The 22,071-nt window shown below is 45.3% G+C and overlaps 1 protein-coding gene across 4 annotated transcripts in view; it reads right to left on the reverse strand.

Moving 5' to 3' along the window:
• Positions 1–230: 230 nt before the first annotated feature.
• The window catches only part of HEG1 (heart development protein with EGF like domains 1), an 88,795-nt gene continuing 66,954 nt past the window's right edge, over positions 231–22,071 (reverse strand). The window contains exons 16-18 of one of the 4 annotated variants that reach the window (XM_024577884.4): positions 13,644–13,731; positions 10,126–10,300; positions 231–5,549 (exon numbers count right to left, since the gene is read on the reverse strand). In XM_024577884.4, coding sequence (XP_024433652.2) covers positions 5,400–5,549; positions 10,126–10,300; positions 13,644–13,731 — 413 coding nt within the window. In that variant the 3' untranslated portion in view covers positions 231–5,399. The other 3 variants (XM_045185772.3, XM_045185773.3, XM_045185774.3) reach the window with 3 other exon arrangements.

The raw sequence follows: 22,071 nt of genomic DNA on the forward strand, positions 1-22,071 counted from the left end.
TTTTTTATCATTCAGGTCAATCTGTCTGTCCACCCATCCATCATCAAAAAGTATATCTCCTCACCGTGCTGGGCACTGACGATACAGAAGTACTCAGTCCTTGCGTTGCCAGGTACGAGTTTACTGTGAAGGGTTCGCTGTAAACAGAGCCGTGGTGTACGTGCTGCCCTCATGAAAAACGAGTTGCTGCACGTCTCGTTTGCTTGTTTTTACAAGAAAAACACACCATGAAAATGATATTTATTTTATTGCATCATTTTACTGACTAGAACGCCAGACTTATAGTGGGTATAAAAATAACCATATTCTTACAAATAATACTTTGCTGCTACAGTACTGAATACTTAGTGGAGGTTGCAATTATAATACAACTTTAAATAACATTCTCATAATGGGTTTAACACAATCAACCAGGGGCTAAGGTGTAAAGGTTTGCAAAGAGAAATCTAGGATGTGGAAACTCAAAACATTCATATTCCAACTATATGCTTCATTTAACCGCAAATCCAGCAACACAAACGTTAAGAAGACTCACAGCAACCCATGTTGAAAGACAATCCCCCTTTTCTTAAAGAAACAGACCAAGGTAATACAGAAAGGTGAATGAGTTAGGTTAGTTTCCCAGGCAGACTGGTTCCATTCCATCCCTGTGTGGTCCCATCCTCCCTACCCAATAATTCTGCAACTGAAGTGCATTAGATGTGTCCAAAAAATAAAAAATAAAAATAAAATAAAATAAAATAAAATAAAACCAGAAGCTAAAGTGTCCTCTTCAAAAACCAGAATGTAATGCCAAGGAGACAGAGCCAGTCTAAGATCTCTCTCTTTTCAGAACTAAACTGTCACTTTGGCTTCACAGGCTTTTCTGCAAGTTTACACCAACCAGGGTAGATTATAACACTACTGAAAAGTATTTTAGTACAACAAATTAACTGACATTTAATACTTTAATGTTCCTAGTTTTTTAAACCAGTTTCCTTCTCTGGGGATTGGAGAAAAGAACAAGAAAGAAGAAACACACATCGTAATCAAAAGCCAGCTCTACAAAACCACACACCTGTTTTCAAAAACATACACAAGAACCCCAGAATGAAATAAAATATCCCTTCTAATCCCCACAAGTTTTTACACAGACAAATATCCCTGATATTAAGGGTACTTTTAAATAAGATGCAAAATATTGGAATTCTTCCTCTCTCCAAAGAATTGCTTTAGTTTTGAAATCAGTGTATCTTAGGACTATGGGTCAAACCAGGTTTTCGGCACATTAGGCTAAACTAAGCCAGGAGCAACTGGACTATACAACTCTAGCTTCTCCAGGCCAGGTTCACAGAGCGCCAGGGCGCCGGGGCACCCGGGCACTCCACCAGTGGGTAAGACGGCTTAATGGAGGCCCCCAAAAAGCCACACACAAGACCCAACTGTGTCTGCTCCGGGAGCTTTCACATGAGAATAAATGACATCCTTCAAAGCCATTTTCTTGGGCAGCCATCTAGCCTCGTACTGAGAAGATGCTGCCCTCCCTTTCGGGCGAGCTTTCACAGTTACCTCTTCAAGAACTTAACAGTCATATCTTAGTTTCCGACCGTGATGCTATCAGCCACCTTGATTACACTATCCACTCTGCGACTGGGGCTCTAAGTGATGTCTGAAGTGATAGCTACTTCTGAAAATAAACCTTTGTCAAAGGAGGAAGATTTGCCAGCATTTAAGACATTGTATCAAATGAATTATCTGAATCAATTGAATTCAATTTGATTATCTGAATCAAATGAAACATCATCTGAATATGATTGACATTCAGATATCAAATGAATATGTTCCCAACTCTGATAATATTCACAAAAATATGCTCCCAACATGTGGGACCATGCCATGGCCTTACCACGGGAACAAGGCAAATCGGCCCTCAAATGGACATCTAAGTCAGGCTGTGCCTGTCAAAACCCAGGTCATCACCTCACACTCCTGCCCCCAAGGCCACCTACCAACATGCTTCTTGCTAAGCATGAGCCGCTGCTATCTTCCTGATGATGACCACAAGAAATAGGTGTAATAATAAACCTAAAAAAGTTTTTTCAAAAGGGGATTCAACTCTTTTTTTTGCAATTCATATCATTAGTATAGTTACTGCTTAATGACATTATGGTTCTTTAAAAAAAAAAAACTTGAAACCCACTCTCCCATGCCCTTTGACATTTGAAGTACAGGGATGGTGAGGCAGGGGGGTGTAGTGAGGAGAGCGATCCAGGCGAAAGAGTTCAATTCCTGGCTCTCCAAGGCCATCATGCTCTCTGCAGTTTCCCATGTCCAAGAAATGGGCACTCTCATGTCCCCCTCCCAGGGGCCAAGTACCTGGCACAGAGCCTGGCCATGGTGGGAACACCAGAGATGCTATGCGATTATTCAGATTTCCTGTTTTGTCTCTAGAGCCTTAGGGGGCTCATGGGACAAAAAGGAGAAGACACAAGAAGTAAGACCTTTTGTTTAAGTGCTTAAGGAAGCCCGCAGATGCTAGGAGGCCAACAGGTGAGCACTGCCCTGCTCCGAGTCACCTTGCTCGGGTAAGCTACAGGACAGGTGGTTTCTATCTGGCCCCTCTCTTCCCTACAGAAGTTTAAGGGTCTCGTGGGAAGTTAAGTGTCACTTTTCCCTTCCTCCCACCTCCCCCCAGCTGCGCCCCAGCCCGCCCCAGGTCACAGGACTGTGGCATTTCTGCGCGCATGCATTCCAGGTGCGGAGGCTGACGTTGAGCGTGTGTGCCGGAGCTGAGCGCTTCTGTTTGCCAGGGGCACATCTAGTCCTGTCCCTTCGGTCCAGAGGCTGCTGCTGTCCTACCGGGGATTTCCCCTTGGCAGCCGGCACCCTTCTGGAGGGACTAACCCCAAGCAGGAGTGAAGCCAGGCTATCCCCTCCTCGCTCAGGGTGGGTGAGCACTTGGCACTGTCTGACAGCTGCCCTTCCTGTACCCTCGGGCTCTGGAGATGCACTTTCCTGTCCCCTACCTGTCTCCTAGAAATTGCCGATTTTCTGTGCACTCAACCTTGCAGGGTGCTGGCTTTTTCACAGTAAAAGTAAAACAACATTCTTAATCCACTTCATATGCACAAAACTCATTCACAGGAAAGTGTTCCTGGAGCACACAGGGAATTCTTTTCTGGACTTTGGGATTCTTCTCAAGAATGCTTTTGGGACAGAACATTTTGTGAAGCTTATAGCTTCTGGCCCAGAGAGGAGATGATTTGTCAACTGTGATGTCAGCTAAAGGTTGCAGTCACACATAAGCCTGAGCAGAGCCCCCCACCGGGGCTCAGGATCCTGGGAACTAGCAAGGATCTGATCAAGAGCCAGGAAACTAGGCCACCTCAAGTCCATTGGCTCAGGTGAGCTGAGTGCAGGAGCTCAGAGCTCTCCAGTTCAATGTGAGGCCATGGGGCACCAAGGGCTGTTTGGTTCCACAGAAATGCAAGGCCCAAGATTTCAAAAAGGGGACGCTCTGAAATTTTAAGTTTGTATCCGTTGACAAAAACAGAATTCTCTTTGTATCTATTTCATGAGCTGAGCACAAATTAACTTCTAACAGGCCTCACACCGGACTCGGGTTCCTGCTGCAGCAGGGGGATGACTTGTGCAGCCCACAGGACACAGGAGTTTGCACTTCAAACTGTTAGGATAAAGATTACATACATTCTGAAGAGGTTAGAGAACCTTGAAGAAACAGCCCGCCCAGCACAAAGTTGTCCTCAAAGTCTACCCCATTTCCCAAAATATGCGTTCTACTGAGCTCCAAGCTTCAGCGTGGAGACAGTTCCTTTACCTGTGTTCTCTTCACTGCACTCAAAACCAGGATATTTCAAAGGCAGATGACGAGAATAATCACAGTTGCACAGGAGCAGTTAAAGACACCAAGCACTGAATAATGAACGCTCGCAGGACCCATGCCGCAGGCACGAGAAACTCGAAATTCCCTTCCCGAAGGCGAACTCTCACTCCCTGCCTGTCCAGAAGTCTCTAGTCTCCAACGCTGACCTGAATTAGAACCATGTTTCTGAAGAAAAATATATAGTAGTATAAAGAGGTACAAATTACTGGGTGAACAAAAATAAATTACTTCTTCAGTGAATAAATAGCTTTGAGCAGTTGGTTGAGAGTTTATACTGAGTTTGTGAACGAGATCAAAGATGCGGCCCTCGGAGGTAAGCTGACTTACGTATGGCTCCATCCCAGCTCCCTGTTCTTCCTCAGGAATCTGCGAGGCTTCCCAAAACACTGGTGTTCCCAGAAATGGAACTTGCCTATTCAGCTCATTGCTCTAACCACACTCAGCTGTAGGGCCGACATAAGCAGCTTTCCCATAATGGTGGAATACCAGCTCAGACCCAACCTGCACTCAGCTTTCCATTTCTACTCCCTATGCAGCAGCCTCAGCCTCAGAGATGAAGGTGGAGCCCCAGGCACCACGCCACACCCTCAGGGATGAGAAGCACCCCACTGCCTGCACCTCAAACTCTTCCCCCAGGGCCTTCGCTCAGCCCCAGTGCCCGCCTGATGCTGCTCGCCGAGTCTCACTGCAGGGCAGCTGGATGCCTCTAACTAAAACCAAATGCAAGTCATTTTGCCCTGATCTGGACTTACTTGAAAAAGTGAGATTTAACTGCAAAGGGAAAAATAATCTTAAATCAAGGTGTCACCTTGACTGAAAAACAAACTGGATTTGTGCGCTGTGGCTCACAAGTCTCAATTTCTCCTTCTAGGGGTTGGCTTGGAAACTGTAGCACAAGCAGACCTTGCAACATGTTCAACTATTGTGCGATAACCTACAGCATCACCAGACCGCGGTGGTATGTTCACCGCCATCATCGGTTCTTTAGCACACAGGTAGTGGGCAGAAAAACAACTAAAGAGCCGGTATTTTGCTGTAAATTAACCACCAAATTGAGGCCTATGGAAGTGTCTGGGGAAAAGAGGCCTTCTTTCTGGAACAGTCTTGAAAAAAATCCAAAAGGTGGCCTCTCTACCCAATTTACTAAAGTGCAAACTAAGGCCAAACCGGGTCCTCACAGTGGCGCCTGATGCTCTGTCTGCTCTAGCTGACATCATCCCTGGAGCCGGCAGCCAAGCTGCAGTCGCTCAGAGAGATGCTCCTGGTACTGGCCCATGTGCACATTCACAGTAACAACAAATGAGTGGCCTGTAGTGTCACGTCCACAGGTTCCATCTGTCCCCTTCTGCTGTGGCCAGGCCCACACACCTGTCCCAATCTCTGCCTGCCACTCCAGTGTGGCTGCACAAGTCTGGGGAGCAGCCAGCAGGCAGGGCTCCCCTGGGGCAGTCCTTGGAGCAGCAGCGGCTGGTCTCGGGCCACTTGCTCAGCATGACGGGCTCCACTCTCTGCTCACTTAAAAGTAGTCTCTTCGCCTGCTCTCATCACTGATGAAAGATGGGTTATACTGTCCTGGGAAAATGCAAGAATGCCGTGATCCCGGCAATCCAGTGTAGGCCGGGTATAGTCCATTTCGTTCAAGTTCAGGATTCCTTACACTTGTGGGCTGGTGACCAAAGAGAAAAGAAAATAAAGTCAAATTATTATTCATAGTCTATATTTATAGTTTTTTTTTTTAAATGTTGCACTTTAATAAACTTCAGATGGAGGCAGCTAATACATAGTGGGGCAAGGTCTGATGCAGAAGTCAACACCTTCCCCCAGGCTATCTGTTCATGGGAAAAACATTAGGCGCAGTCCAGCGATTTTAGACCAACATAGGAAAAAACTCTGCATAATTATTATTATCATCAAGATTAATCATTATCTGATTATTAGCTTGACCTTTTTCTTACATTTTTAAATTATATTTTATTGATTATGCTATTACAGTTGAACTGATTTCCCCCCCTTCACCCCCTCTGCCCTGCACCCCCCATCCATTCAGCAATGCCCCCCTTACTTCTTGTCCATGCCCCCCTTACTTCTTGTCCATGGGTTGTGCATATTAAGTTCTTTGGCTTCTCCATTTCCTATACTATTCTTAACTTCCCATCTGTCTATTTGTTCCTACCAATTATGCTTCTTATTCCCTGTGCCTTTCTTCCCATTGTCCACCTTCCGCCTCCCAGCTGATAACCCTCCATATGATCTTCATTTCTGGGATCCTGTTCCTATTCTAGTTGTTTGCTTTGTTTGTTTGTTTTTAAGATTCAGTTGTTGATACTTGTGAGTCTGCTGTCATTGTAATGTTCATAGTTTTTATCTTTTTTCTTAGATAAGTCCCTTTAACATTTCATGTAATAAGGGCTTGGTGATGATGAACTCTTTTTGCTTTACCTTGTCTGGGAAGCACTTTATCTGTCATTCGATTCTAAATGAAAGCTCTGCTGGATACAGTAATCTTGGTTGTAGGTCCTTGCTTTTCATCACTTTGAATACTTCTCGCTCCTTGCCTGCAAAGTTTCTTTTGAGAAATCAGCTGACACTCTTATGGGAACTCCTTTGTAGGTAACCCTCTGTTTTTTTCTCTTGCTGCTTTTAAATTTCTCTCTTTATCTTTATCCTTTGGCATTTTAATTATGATGTGTGTTGGTGTGTTCCTCTTTGGGTCCAACTTGTTTGGGATTCTCTGTGCCTCCTGGACTTGCATGTCTACTTTCTTCACCAAATTAGGGAAGTTTTCTCTTCACTATTTTTTTTTTCAGATAGATGTCCAATTTCTTGCTCTTCCTTTTCTGCTTCTGGTACCCCTATGATGCAAATGTTGGAAAGCTTGATGCTGTCCCACAGGCTGCTTACACTATCCTCATTTTTCTGTATTATTTTTTCTTCTTGTTCTGCGTGGTTGTTCTTTGCTTCCTTATGTTCCAAGTCATTGATGTGATTCTTGGCTTCATCCACTGTACTGTTGTTCCCTGTAAATTGTTCATTATCACAATTGGTGTATCTTTCATTACTGACTGTATATTTTTTATGCTGTTGAGGTCCTCACTAAGTTCCTTGAGCATCCTTATAATCAGTGCTTTGAACTCTGCATCTGACAGATTGCTCGTGTCTGTTTTGTTTAGTTCTTATTTCTGGAGTGTTGATCTGTTCTTTCATTTGGGCCATGTTTCTTTGTCGCCTTATTTTGGCAGCCTCCCTGTGTTTGTTTCTATGTATTAGGTGGAGCGCTTTGACTGTGTCTTGGTGATGCGGCCTAATGTAGTAGGTGTCCTGTAGGGTCCAGTGGCATTGCCTCCCCTATCACCCAAGATGGGTATCAAGGTGCACCCTTCCTGTGGGCTGAGTACACCCTCCTCTTGTAGTTGAGCCTTGATTACTGTTGGCAACTCAATGGGAGGGATTTACCCAGGCCAGTCAGCTGCAAGGACTGGCTGTGACCACTTACCACCAACATCCACCCTCCATGGAGGATCAGCTGTGCAGGGGTAGGTACTGGTGCTCCAGCATGGTTTCCCAGGTAGTGCAGGCAAAGGCAGCCCCCACCTGTGTTCTTTCCAAAGCCCCCCTGCATGAACTATAAAGCAATCTGAGATGGCTGCTACTTGTGCTGGGCTTGAAGATTCCCAGGCAAAGCCAAGCTGTGAACCTACACTGGCTGCTGCTAGTGCCAGGCCTGGGGCCAATTAGCAAGAGGTAAAAGAGCTGGGAGCTCACTGAGGCTGGCTGTTGCTTGCTTGAGAGGATTTAGGAATTTGTGAAGCATGAGCCTAGACCAGCCATTCATATGGAAAAGTCACTGTGAACAGCTTGGGTGAGCCTGTCAATTGGGTGGGACAGAGTCTCAGGGGGTCTCCAGGGCAGGGTAAAAAGTATTATCCAGGTTGATGGGATCTCAGATATGGCTCCTACCTGCCTACTCTGTGGCTCTGTGGGGGAAGGGTTCAGAAAAGGAACGACGGCTTGTGCCCACCTTTCTGTCTGGGAGAAAGCTGTCCCCAGCTGTTGCCTTGATGCCAGACACTTCAATTCCTCCCTGTGTGCCACTGGTGCTTTTCAAACTGCTACCCCAGGCTGGAGCTCAGAGGGAGTGAGTCTGAGTAGTCCATGTGTGAGTTCTTTAAGAGGAACTGCATGGGGCTCCGGAAGTTTTTTCCATTCACTTGATCCCTGCTGGTTTTTGTAGGCAAAAGTTATGGGGACTTATCTTCCTGGCACTGGAACCCTGGTGGGAGGCCTGCTGTGAGGCTGGGACTCCTTGGTCCCAAGATATCCCTCCCGAATTTGTATCCACCACACGTGGATGTGGGACCAGTGTTCCACATCTCCGTCCCTCCTACCAGTCTGGATGGATGTGGTTTCTTTATTGCTGTAGTTGTAAGACTTCATTCAACTCTATTTCTGACAGTTCTAAGTGGTGGTTGTTCTATAGTTTCATTGTAATTTCGATCTGGTTGTGGGAGGTGAGCTGTGTTTACTATACCTCCACCTTGACAGGATTTTTAGCTTGACCTTTTAAAAAAGTGTCTTTCCTGTGAAGCACAACAGCTTTAAATCCTCTCTGGCATTAGCAGAACGCAACTGTGCGAAAGGTCATATGACTCCCTGTCAGAGGTGGAGTTAGGACCCTAAAGCAGGAGGCCCACAGCAATTCTTGGTATCTCTGACCGTGCCCCAGCTTAGTGGGTATTGCCCACCCATCTGATGTGCAAAAGCAGCTCCCAGGGAATGACAGGGCTACTCTGAGGAGACCCTCATTTGTAGCCACCAGGGGATCATGCCTGCCTGGCAGAAATAAAGCACTAGACACTGCGTGTAACAAATGCAAATTCTAGGAAGGCAGAATTCTCAGGAAGGTACACCTGAGACCACTGTGAGTGGCAGTGCCCTCACCCAAGTGACAGCTTCATGCCATAGCTGAGGCTCTACTTTCACAGAATACTCAGCCTATGTTTGAAATGAAGATGGGGTTCATTTCAGTTCTTATCTGTATCTATTTATGGCAACTCTTTAGCTAATGCCAGGGAAACACACAGTCAGGTCCTATGACACTGCAGGCCTGTTTATTGCTATGTCGTGACACCACAATGGGGTTGAGGACACCCCACAAAGGCTGTGAGTGTGCGGTCACTCCTGGGTAAGACACCTGCTTAGTTATGGCTGCAGTTATTAGAGCAAAAGTACTCTCCTGACAGAGAATAAAACAAACCCCTTATGCAGAAATATCAACAGACCCCCGTGAACTAGAGCTAAGTTTGGGTCTATGTTTATCTTTCCCCTAGGACTTGTTCTTCCTCCTGGTTTAAACTTTTCAGAGTCCATAGGAACAATGGCTTTCTTACCACGAACAAACTTGCCCTTCCCATCCAAAGTCTGAACCGTCATGGTTAATCCCCGTAGCAACCAGAGGGGTTGCAGTTTCTGTCCCGGCATTGCCTACTGCTATTAAGTCCCTACAGGGCAAGGTTTCATGTTTATTGCTATAGCTCAAACAGCTCCACGTGGCACGAGAAGTCACCTGACCCCTATTTTCAGCTCAGATATTCCTGTATGCGTCTGCTTTATGGCTGACACAGCACAGTGTGAAATGAACTCAGCGGTGTGCGGGGCTGGGACATCGGTTACTCAGTGTGGGCAGAAGAAGCAAAGGTTCAAGGGAGTCTCCCGTCTCTCCAGGTGGCGCACTCCAGGACTGGTTGTGGTAAATTATTAAACACCTACTGACTATATAATCTTCTAAACCCCTGAGAAGTGCTGGGAGGACATTGAATTGTTCTCTTTATACCTTTCTCCAACTCTTCAGTTTCAACTATGCAACCACAGGAGGTAAAGTGAGGCAGATAAGAGGAAAAAAGGAAAGGGAAGAAGGCTACATATCACCAAATTCTTTCTCAACCTTTTAGTATCCAATCCTATAACTTAAAAGCAAGGTCAGTAACCAGAGAGTTACTGCTACAACCCTGTAAAAGTAATGTGCTCTATGGAAAAAGCCTTCACATCTCAACGTCAAAACTGATAAATACTACACAAATAGATCACAAGTGAATTGAATATTAAATTATGTGAATAAGAGGCTTAGGCCATCATTCTCTTTAACTCTTAACTAGCTGCAGTGATTTTCCCACAGCGAAACAGAATCCCCTCAATTCTCAGTGGAAACTGGAGCCTGAGGTGACCCTAGACACAGGAATACACACCGAGTAGTACACATCCGTCATCTGGAGGAGGTTTTTGGTACTTCCATTCTCATGCATTTCAATGGCTTCTCTGCCCCATTCTTGTGAGCGAGGGTTCTTGGGGTACTCAGCATATGGGGACATTTGGAAATCTCCACTTTTGAAGATGAGTTTGCTTATGTCATTTTTATTCTTTCTGTGGGGTGAAAAATATTTAAAAATATGAATGAATGAGTTTTGTAAAGAACTGATATTTGCGAAAGCACCAGCTAGTAATTTACAAGGTAAATTAGAGCTAAAGCTACCACTATATTTCTTTGTAGCTGCCCAGTGAGGAATGTTATTATTGTTGTTATTCTTTTTAGTATTTGCCCCAAACATGTCAAAATGGCATTTAGGTGCAAGAAAAGATGCAAAAAGGTCTTCCAACCTGAGGGCCAGCTACCATGGGCAAACTAGACTCTCCCAGGGACAGAGATCAGAGCATCTTGCAGGTAGCCAGGGACCCAAGGGCCATAGAGGAAAGGCCTTTAGTCCACTGGTTCCCAACCTGCTCGAGCAACAGAATTTACACGGGGCTTCTAGACCTCACATAGATTGACTGAGACAGGAGCTCTGGCCTGGCGAAGACACCACCTTGTTCCCCAACCGCCTTTTGCTTTTAGCAAAGCTGGGACTAGAACACAGGCCTTCCAACTCCCCCGGCCAGTGCTCTTTTATCACAGAAGCTACCTCACAAACCATAAAAACAGAATGTTTTGTTTGCACGAAAGCCTACCTATTCCTACACCTACACACATTCTCAGGCCAGTGGACCAGGGAAACGCTGGGACAAGTTCCCTGCTTATGACAGCTCGTTGGAAGCTGTGGGCACATGTCACTCACCTACTCTAACAGGCATTTTTACTCCCGTTTGTCCTGGGTAAGATAACCTGAAGTTCCCTCCTTCTAGTTCATTTGCCTGTAGGTAAATTTTCTGGGGAAAGCCGGAAATAACTCGAGGTCATAAATCCAAATGTCCAGCGTGTGGCTTAGGTGTTGTCCCTCTTGCAAGTTCAGAACAGGCCTGCCATTGTGTTGCCACTGGGAAGGGGGCATCTAGTCCCTAACAATGACTTAGCTTATTCACAACTAGCCTGTCTTTCCAGTGACGAAAAGTCACAGGCTCCTTCCCCAGATGGCCACACCACCTGGTATAGGGCACCTAGCAAACAGGTGGCGTGCGTCCTATTGAGCACTCAGGTTTTGCTCTCCAGTTCACAGTCTTGGCCCCAGAATGTTATTTTCGCTCATGCACTTTATCTCTGGTTGCTTGGTGGCAAGTTGGTAAATGACGGGCAAAGGCTGTGCCGAGAGGCCTGCATTCCCGAATGGGCAGTTCTCTCAGCAGCCTTACTGGGGATGGGTAGGGGAGATCTTCAAGTGTCCTTCACGTGAGCAGTCGAAGAAAGAACTTGCTATTTTGGTAGGTTTCCTTCATCTGTTACATCGGGATAATTCCTGCCATTTATCATCATCAAAATCACAGATCATAACGTTTCCTTATCTGAATAAACACTCACAGAGAAGGGGAACCACTCTGTCCCTTCTCTCCTCTCCCGGTAGAAACCCAATCCCACCGGCGCCCAGGAAGCCCAGAGCCAAGCGCACTGCTGAGTCTCTGCTCATCCCACGTGCCTGCTACACCTTCTCTGTGTGCTCAAATAAATATTTCAGGCAACCCCTTTCATTTTTGTTGGTTTGTTTGTTAATCTGTCCATTTAAAGTCTTGATATATAATCAGCGGTTTTTAGTGCCTTCAGAGCTGTGCAACAATCACCACAGTCAGTTCTAGACCAGTTTCATCACCCCGGAGAGAACCCATACTCCTCGGCCACTACCTCTCAATGCGCCCCCGCCCACCCAACCCTAGGCAACCACCCTTGTGCTTTCCATCGCTATTGGATTTGCTGATTTGGAGCATTTCGTATAAATTGAATCATACAATAGGTGGTCTTTTGTGACCAGCTTGTTTCATTTAGCATATTTTTAAGGCTCATGTACATTATAGCATGTACCAGTATTTCATTCCTTTCTATGGTTGAATAGTATATTCCATTGTACAGATATGTCACATTTTGCACATCTGGTTATCAGTGGATGGACATTGGGGTTATTTTCACCTCTGGCTACTATGAATAATGCTACTAGAACGTTCCCGTACGTGTTTCTGTGTGGACAGTTTTCATTTCTCTTCGTACAGACGTTAAGAGAGGAAGTACTGGGTCAAACGGCAACTCTGTTTGCCTTTCTGACCAACTGCCAAACATTTTCAAAGTGGTGGCATCGTTTTCCATTTCCACAGCAGTGTATCAGTGTTCTAGTCTTTCCACATCCTCACACCAACACTCGCAGTTTTCGACTGTTTTTAAAATAGCCACCCTAGCAGGTGTAAGGTAGCATCTCATGGGGGTTTTGATTGCATTTCCCTGATGGCTACCGACGTTGCGCACCCTTCCACGTGTCTGCTAGACATTTGTGTATCATCTTCGGAGGAATATCTAATCAAGTTCTTGGCCCATTTTTAATTTGGGTTGTCTTTGTATTACTGAGTTGTAAGAATTCTTTACATATTCTGGATACAAGTCCCTTGTTAGACATCCGATTTACTTATTTGCAAACACTTTCTCCCATTCTGTGGACTGTCTCTTCACTTTCTTGATTGTGACCTTCGAAGCTGAAGGGTTCAGGACAGGTCTGGCCAGAATGTGCCCCTTTGGTATGCAGAGCATTTTGAGCTAAAGACAACCGAGGCCCAAAAGACTCAGGAAGAGCTTTTATACCTCCCTTTAAATGCCGAAAAGAATTTTGGTAGAGGGCTTGGTACAGAAAGAGAGCTATCTCCAGAGACACCTGCAAGGAGTATGGGCTAAGTGTGGAAAGCTGTGGGGGCCCTCGCGGGCCTGTTTGGTCAAAGACCTCTCTGAGTCCCATTGTCTCTGCTGGCACAGCAAACACTGGTGTACAAAACATTTGCTCTTTCCATCTTCCTGTAAATTGCCTTCCTCCCCTTTGAGGTCCCAGGCCCCTATCCCTTTCTCTTAGCTCAGGATGCCATACAGGCCTCAACTGCCTGACTGCCTGTGGGTTTCATATTCTCACGTGCTGCCTCCCACCCCCCTACATACATAGTTAACCCCATTAACCTGTCTTATGTTAATCAGATTATTAGACCAGCCAAGGAACCTAGAGGGGCAGAGAAAAAATTTCTTCTCTATAGCAGAGACATTTTTAATTTTGATGCAGTCCAACCTATCTTCTTTGTTGCTTGTGCTTTTGGATATTTCTTTTTAGTAAAGAAAGTAAGTCCTATTTGCTGTCTTTTTCTTCCTGCAAATGGCATTACCTATCATGAATTTCCCCTTCACCGTGTGTTAATGGCTCAGCCCCACACTTTGATTTACGTGGTAAACCACCCCAAACGTCCCTTAAGAGTAAAAACCAGCCCTTGCACAGCACACTCACAGAAAAAGAATCCGAATGTGAACAACCGCACTCACCGGCAACAGGTGACGATCAGCGCCACGCCCAGAAGGAGCAGAAGCCCGCCTCCCGCTGCCGCAATCACCACGGTGATAAGCTGATAGGCTAAACAGTGTTAAAAAAAAAAAAAAAAAAAAAGCAGATTAGTAAGAGGTAATGAAAGAACACAGGAATACAAAACAATGGTTCCCTCCCACCCCACAGCTACGTGCCTCAGCTGGTGACCTCCCCTTTCACTTCCCCTCCAGGGGTCCTCAGCTTAGCTCTACATTTTTTAGGTCGGAGAGCTGCAGAATTCGCCAGCCCAAAAAATGCCTCTTTGGCATATTTATTATTTTTGAGAAACGGCAGACATTGGAGAAGCTCTGAAAACTGAGCATTACCCTTTTGTAAGGGAGATTTGATTCGGCAAGGTGGCCTGCACCAGGAACAGAGCTATCAGCAGAGATAACTTTTTACAGGACAGACTACAAGGCAGAGAAGCCACTGTGACCAAACATTTCCTCTTCTCACCCTCCCATGAAATGCAGCCCCAGACCCCCAGCCCTCCCCTTAGCTCAGGAGGGTGGATTAGCCTCAATCATCTGGGCTGTCTTTTGAGTCTCATCCTGTGGGACTCCCATATCTGTACTTCTGTAATGAAAAATTTTTTTCACCTGTTAATATATTTTATTAAGGTGATGTTTGGGGGTGTCAACCAAGCATGTGTGAGGGTGGAGGGAAAATTACTTTTCCTACCCTACACGGTTTTCAGTAAAGTTCCCTTTCTCAGCCACCCCTAGCGTGGCAGCTCCCAAACTGTACCCGCAGACCAGTCCTGATGGCCCTCTCACCAACCCATGGTGAAAACAGAAAAATAAAAGAGATGTATGAATTTTTCAAAAACTATATTCGGTTTTAATCACTTCCGTGTTCTAAGACTCTGTTCTTCCTATTTTTTCCTCACTTAATATGCGTGCATTTTATCATGTGTAAATTATGCCTCCAGTAAAATTGGTTTTTAAAAACTAACGGAGAGCCATGGCCTGTGTGGCTCAGTTGGTTGAAGTGTCAGTCAACCCGTAAACCAAAGGGTCTTAGGTTTGATTCCCAGTCAGGGCACGTAAGGCGATTGATAGATGCTTCTCTCTCACATTGGTGTTTCTCTCCCTCTCTCCCCCTCCCTTCCCTCTCTCTAAAATGAGTGATCATGTCCTCAGGTGAGGATTTAAAAAAAAAAAAAAAAAAAACTACCAGAGGGGATGGAGACAACTGTATTTGAAAAACAATAAAAACAAAAACAAAAACAACCTAATGGAGAAAACAGAATCCTTTATTTTAACTTTATTTTTGATTTTAGAGAGAGGGGAAGGAAGATAGAAAGAGAGGGAGAGAAACAACCATGTGAGAAGAAAACATCAACTGTTTGATCAGTCGCCTTCCGTAGGCGCTCAGACCAGGACCAAACTGGCAACCCCGCCCTGCGCCCTGACTGTAGCTGAACCAGCGACCTTTCAGTTTGAGGGACGAGGCCCAACCAACCAAGCCATGCTGGCCGGGGCTAGAATCTATTCTTGTCTACTTCTTATCCTTTGGTGTTTTTGGCGTTAATTGTTTCTTAGACTTTTGAATTTATAGTGATAGTAAAGATAGAAATTCTTCATTTGCTTTTGTAGGCTTTTAATTAATAAAATAAAAAGGAGATGCCCTAGGTTAGACTCCCCAGCTGCATAAGAATATTACTGGTTAGTTAAGATCAGAATCTGGGAATCACCGAACAAACCATGCTAGAGAAGTCTCCTCACTACATACAAATTGAATTTAATTACCAAAAATTAGCAGTCATATGAGCAGGTACATATCATATATAATATTAAATTTATAACTGATTAGTTTTATACCTGTGTATTTCTGGGAAAATCATATTTTCAATAAAGCTCATTAAATATTCAGATTGATTTTTTTGTTGTGGAGATAAAATTAAAATTGTTTTCTCAGGTTCTTAGGTCCAGAATGAAAAAAAAAAAGGCCAATAGCAGAATTTCTATACTACATGAAGCCGGAACGACGCTCTCCAGGTGCTCAGGGAAAGTCAAGGGGAATCGCGCAGCTCACAGCACATCGGGAGACAAAAGCCGCGCGAGCGATACGGCCGCTTCCCTATCCTGCGTTGGAATAAACAGCACAGAAGCTCGATTGTGCTGAAAACCTTGAATATTAAGATATACAGGAAACAAAGCCAAACCTTGGAATGAGGTAATTCTCTCCCTCACCTCCCAACGCATGTATTCAAACTTCACTTTGAACAAAAGTGAAGACAAAAGACAAATCTTGGTTTTCAACTTTTCCTCATCTCCAGCACTACCACCACCCTAAGCTACCGTCTCCTTTTGACCAGACAATTTCAAGTGCCTCCCCACTCAACTTCTGCACCGTCTCGCCCACTCATTTCGAAACACAAATCTGATCGTGCCATTTCCCAACTTTAAAAAACCTACAGTGAAACCAACCAACCAACCCACAGTGGCCCCATTTCTAAAGACAGAAGTCTAGCTCCTACTTACCCCTCCGCACCAAATTCAAACTCTCCCATCCCCAGCAAACAAGCAAGCACTCCTTTTAGAAGCGACCCTTGCAAGTGGCTGCAGCTGTGGCAGGTTCCTCTTAGAAACAAGCAGTTTTGTCTCAGAAGAGAAACAGATGGTGTTTTTCTTTGTTTGTGCTTTCGTGTATCTTTTTTTCACTCTGTAAAAATCCACTTTCTTCTTTTATTTTTTTAAATTTTTATTGTTATTCAATTACAGCTGTATGCCCTTTCTCCCCATCCCTCCACCCCACCCCAGCTGAACCCACCTCCCTCCCCCACCTCCACCCTCCCCCTTGATTTTGTCCATGTGTCCTTTATAGTAGTTCCTGTAATCCCCTCTCCTCACTGTCCCTTCCCCACTCCCCCCTGTCCATTGTTAGATTGTTCTTAACTTCAATGTCTCTGGTTATATTTTGTTTGCTTTTTTCTTCTATTGATTATGTTCCAGTTAAAGGTGAGATCATAAGGTATTTGTCCCTCACCGCCTGGCTTATTTCACTTAGTATAATGCTCTCTAGTTCCATCCATGTGGTTGCAAAGGGTATAAGCTCCTTCTTTCTCTCTGCTGCGTAGAAGTCCATTGTGTAAATATACCATAGTTTTTGGATCCACTCGTTTGCTGATGGGCACTTAGGTTGCTTCCAGCACTTGGCTATTATAAATTGTGCTGCTATGAACATTGGGGTGCACAGGTTCTTTTGGATTGGTGTTTCAGGGCTCTTAGGGTATAATCCCAGCAGCGGAATTGCTGGGTCAAAGGGCAGTTCCATTTTTAGTTTTCTGAGGAAATTCCATACTGTTTTCCACAGTGGTCGCACCAGTCTGCATTCCCACCAACAGTGCACTAGGGTTCCCTTTTCTCCACATCCTCTCCAACATTTGTTTGTGGATTTGTTTATGTTGGCCACTCTGACCCGTGTGACATGGTACCTCATTGTGGTTTTAATTGGGATCTCTCTGATGGCTAGTGATGCTGAGCATCTTTTCATATGTCTCTGGGCCCTCTGTATGTCTTCCTTGGAGAAGTGTCTGTTCAAGTCCTTTGCCCATTTTTTAATTGGGTTGTTTGTCTTCCTGGAGTGGAGTCGTGTGAGTTCTTTATATATTGTGGAGATCAGGCCCTTGTCTGAGGTATCATTGGCAAATATGTTTTCCCATACTGTTGGTTCTCTTTGTAATTTGGTGCTGTTTTCTTTAGCCATGCAGAAGCTTTTTATTTTGATGAGGTCCCATTTGTTTATTCTTTCCTTTATGTCCCTTGCTTTAGGGGACATGTCTGTGAGGATGTTGCTGTGTGGAATGTCTGAGATTTTCCTGCCAATGTTTTCCTCAAGGCTTTTGTGTATCATCTTTAAATAAAGCAAATAAAGTCTCATTTGCTTTTTTCATCTTTCCCCACAAGCACCAACTTTCTTGAATTTCCCTTTGTCCTTTTTCTTTTTTAAGAAACTACTATAGAGAGATTTTCTAAAGTTCAATAAAACTATTTTTAAAAAGAATCACACGGCTGGATGTCACAGCCACGTCAAATTAACACAAATATTTCCCAGTGTTTATGCTCAGTTTCTGTATTGTCTCATCCCAGCCTAGGACTAGTGTGCAGACCACATCGGAGGGGCACTGGTGAACCCCAGTCCTCCTGAAACTGTCCTGTGCATTCGAAGCACGTGGCAGGCTTGTGGAAACACAGATGCCTGGTCCCCACCGGAAGGGATTTGACTCAGCAGGTCTGGGCCAGGGCCAAGGAGAGACGTTGTATTTCCAGCAAGCTTCAGGGGGATAGCGATGCCGCCAGCCTGCAGACAGACTTCAGGTAGATTACACAGGAGAGGAAAGAACACTGGACTGAAAGCCAGAAGAGCTCTGCATTGGAGCACTGAAAGAGAGAGCCTGGGAGGGAGTTCACCAAAAGGCTACAGAAGTAGGTGCCACCTGAAGCAATTATGGCCTCTCTACTTTCTTTTGTGTTTTTCTCTATTTCCAAATTTTATTCATATATACACACACATACACAGCCTCCTCCGAATGTAGAAATTGTGCATATACATATACAATTTATTTTATACATATATATCATTTAACAGTTATTTTAATCTTCACCCAAATACATTATTTTATTATTGATTTTAGAGAGAGAGGAAGGTTGGGGGAGGGAGAGAGAAAGAGAGAGGGGGGAGGGGGGGGAGAGAGAGAGAGAAAGAGAGAAACAGTGATCAGTCGCCTCCCATGTGCCCTGACTGGGAATTGAACCTGTAATCTTTGGTGTATGGGACAACGCTCCAACCAACCGGGCCACCTGGCCAGGCCGATATCATTTTTTTAAAAAGACGTTTGATGTTCTTTGGCTGTCATATCACTGGAAACTTGTAATAAAGTTTATGGGCAATATAGCCCACAGTCTCACATTTGATGTGAAGTCAGTTCGTGAACTACAAGTGATCTTTTGAACTCAAGTACTGGCTTTAGATTCCGAGGGCACATGAAGGTGTGCAAACGCATGGGATTTGAGCCAACACCAACTGTAACATTTATTCGTTCCGAAGATGCTCTGAAGGTTTATTTATTAAGGCGAGAGAGAAGGTCATGGGTGTCATCCTAGGTCTGCCTGTCTTATCCTCTCCACTTTGAAGAGATCTCCAGAATGATGAACTTGGACTTCTTAGTCTTACTTTCTTGCTGAGAGTTGTTGACACTTCAGTCTTTCTCCAGCAATCGTCACACCTTTTCTTTCTTCTTGTGGTTTGATTCTAGGTTGGTGTTGCTGTCATCACTGTTGGCATTTTTCATTAAGCCAACTATTCTGAGCCTTAGCCTTTCCTATAAACTATTTTGTCCTGCTTTTATGTTTATTTGGATGGAATCTACTGGACTGTCTGCCCAGCCAACCCTCTTCTGGGAACTGTTCTCAGCGTAGGTTACAGGGGGAGTCAGGCTTGTACACGCAATCCCATCTGCTGGCCACTGCAGCCCGGTCCGGGACTAAGCCCGTGATCCAAACTGGATCAATGAATTCCTTCCCAGGAATTTCAATTTGGGAGAGAGAACCTCCTTTTTCCAAATGGCTGAACTGATAACACACAGTCGAAGCTGTTTGGCAAGTCTCTTTCCACCATGCTGCCTGGGAAGGAGAGAAAGCCTGTGCACAGGGGGGAGAGAGGGGAGGAGAGAGAGAGGGAGAGGGAGAGGGAGAGGGAGAGGGGGAGAGAGAGAGAGAGAGAGAGAGAGAGAGGGAGAGAGAGAGACATGTGCAAAGAAGGCCCCTAGCCTCCAGCTGCTGGGGCTCCCCACAATTCTCCTAAGGCTGGAATCCCATGACATACCCCAGGATCCTTCCAATAATGTCTTTGTAGCTTAAGCTAGTTAGGCTTATTTACTCCAGAAGAACCTTAGCCAACTGTGATACTGTGCTTTATAATATGAAATACATATTTGGTCTTTGTCCCAGGTCCAGGCAGAGCTCCTAAAACCCCTAGAATTTCTTAAGTGGTGAGAACCCATAAAGGTGTCTTTTGATATGTTCATGAGGTGACTTTGGAAAGTACTTAAGGATGGGGGGAGGGTGGGGGGAGGGAGGAGGGGAGTGGGAGGGGCTGGCTGCCGGGGGAACTGGCAAGTTTCCAGTGATATGACAGCCAAAGAACATCAAATGTCTTTTTAAAAAAAATGATATCAGCCTGGCCAGGTGGCCCGGTTGGTTGGAGCGTTGTCCCATACACCAAAGATTGCAGGTTCAATTCCCAGTCAGGGCACATGGGAGGCGACTGATCTGTGATTAGAGAGCTGGAACTTTCAGTCCCAACTCCTGACCTCCAGGGAGGGGAGAGGGCCTGGAGGTTGAATTGATTGCCAATGACTGATGATTTAATCAATTGTGCCTGTGTAATAAAACCTCCAGAAAAACCCACAAAGTTCAGAGAGCTTGGGGAGAGTTACACACTCAGAGGGCATAGAAGCTCTGCACTCTTTCCCAATACATTGCCCTGTGCATCTCTTCCATCTGGCTGTTCCTGAGTTATACCCTTTTACAACAAACCAGTGATCTAGTAAGTAGCGTGTTACATGTTTCTCTGAGTTCTGTGAGCTGCTCTAGCAAATAAATTGAACCCAAGGAGGGGGTCATGGGAACCTCTGATCTAAAGGCAGTAGGTCAGAGGCACAGGTGACAACCTGGACTTGTGACTGGCTTCTGAAGGGTGCGATAGTCTTGTGGGAATGAGTCCTTAACCTGTGGGATCTGAGGCTATCTCCAGAGAGATGTGTCAGAATTGAGTTAATTGCTTGGCAGTGTGAAAAGAACACACTTGTCAAAACTGGCATCAGAATCATACTGTGGGCGGCAGTTAACCAGACGTGAGCACTGCAAAGACAATGGGCCAGGTACAGGAGGTCACCAGGGCAGAAAGTCCCGGGTGCCTAGAAACGGGGAAAACTGAGAAAACCAGGACCTCACCTCCAGGGTAACCTTTCCTTCCCTAGCACATTGCAGGTCATGCTCTCTGGATCCCCTGACCTTCCCTCCTTGGCGATAACGTGCAGGCCTCAGTTGTGGTTCAGTTTCAGGCCCAGAAAAGCAGCAAAACCAGACAAGCGATGCCATCGGGACATCAGGACCAGCTGCACTGATGGATGGCCCCGGCCCCGGCCCCGGCCAATAGCAGAGACCATGACCGTGAAAGGACACACCTGGAAAGCTGATGAGTATTCTTTTGGGATCCTCCCCTGGGACCTCCCCTAAAATTCCCAACCCTAAAAGCTCTTAGGACTGAGGACACAGGGCGCTCTCCCTTTGGGGAGCAGGAGCACACCTTGCCCTCCCACCTCTCGCCTTCTCCCCAGGCTCCTTTTCCTTGCCTTTCTCCTTCTCCTAAGCATCAAGGGCTCTTCTTCTGCATCTATAACTTGTTTCCTGAACCCATTTCTTCTATAGCTCACTTCTTCCACATCCGTGACTTTATAAATAAACTTCCTCTTATAGTTTGAATCTTTGCTCTGAATTCTTTCCTAGTCAGAACTCACTGAACCGAGGTCCGGGCTGACCTGTCAGGCCTAACACCTGAGCTGTTCTCGCCCACCAATAGCAGCCAATGGGCCTTCCTTTAGAACTTTTAAACTCATTATAGAACTTTCTAGGTGGCCACATTAGTCTTATTTTAAATTTATTCACTTCTCCACATTTTCTGCTCGCTGAGCTCATTAGTAATGTATGATCATATTTTTGCCTTTTAAATCTTTCCCTTCCTCTTGCATCATCTTTACAGTCTCTATCCATGGCATTTCTTGCTTTTTCCTCTGTCCTTTTGGAAACATGCCTTTATCTCCTATCCAGGCTACATGTGGCCGCACCCAAGGGCAGATGCACAGCAGCGTTCCCCTGCTGCCTTCTCGCTCTGACATAAAGTGAGGCCACTCAAAACCAAGACGTTTACTTCTTGCTGAATGAGAGACTGCCAGCTGGCTTTTGGATAATTAATTCTCCCTTGTCTTCCTAAGCAGTTTAGCGCTGTCTTCCAGGATGTTTGTTATGAGTGACTACTGTTAGCACACAGCACTTCCACTGGCATGAATCTTCTTCAGCCTGATGGAGCAATAGAGTGAACACAGTTAAAAGATACTTTATAGATCAAAACCAAGATGGAGGTGTAGGTAGACACACTGCGCCTCCTCACACAACCAAAAGAAGGACCACAACAATTTAAAATAAAAAAACAACCAAAACTGACAGAAAATCGAATGGCACAGAAGTCTGACAACCAAGGAGATAAAGAAGAAACATTTGTCCAGACTGGTAGGAGGGGCGGAGATGGGCAGCCCAGGCAGACGGGACTCGTGGCAGCGCGGCGGTACCCAGAGACTGGCTGATTGAGGGAAGAATGGGGCAG

Source organism: Desmodus rotundus, chromosome 2 (assembly GCF_022682495.2).
Source record: "Desmodus rotundus isolate HL8 chromosome 2, HLdesRot8A.1, whole genome shotgun sequence".
In the NCBI taxonomy this organism is placed as follows: Eukaryota; Metazoa; Chordata; class Mammalia; order Chiroptera; family Phyllostomidae; genus Desmodus; species Desmodus rotundus.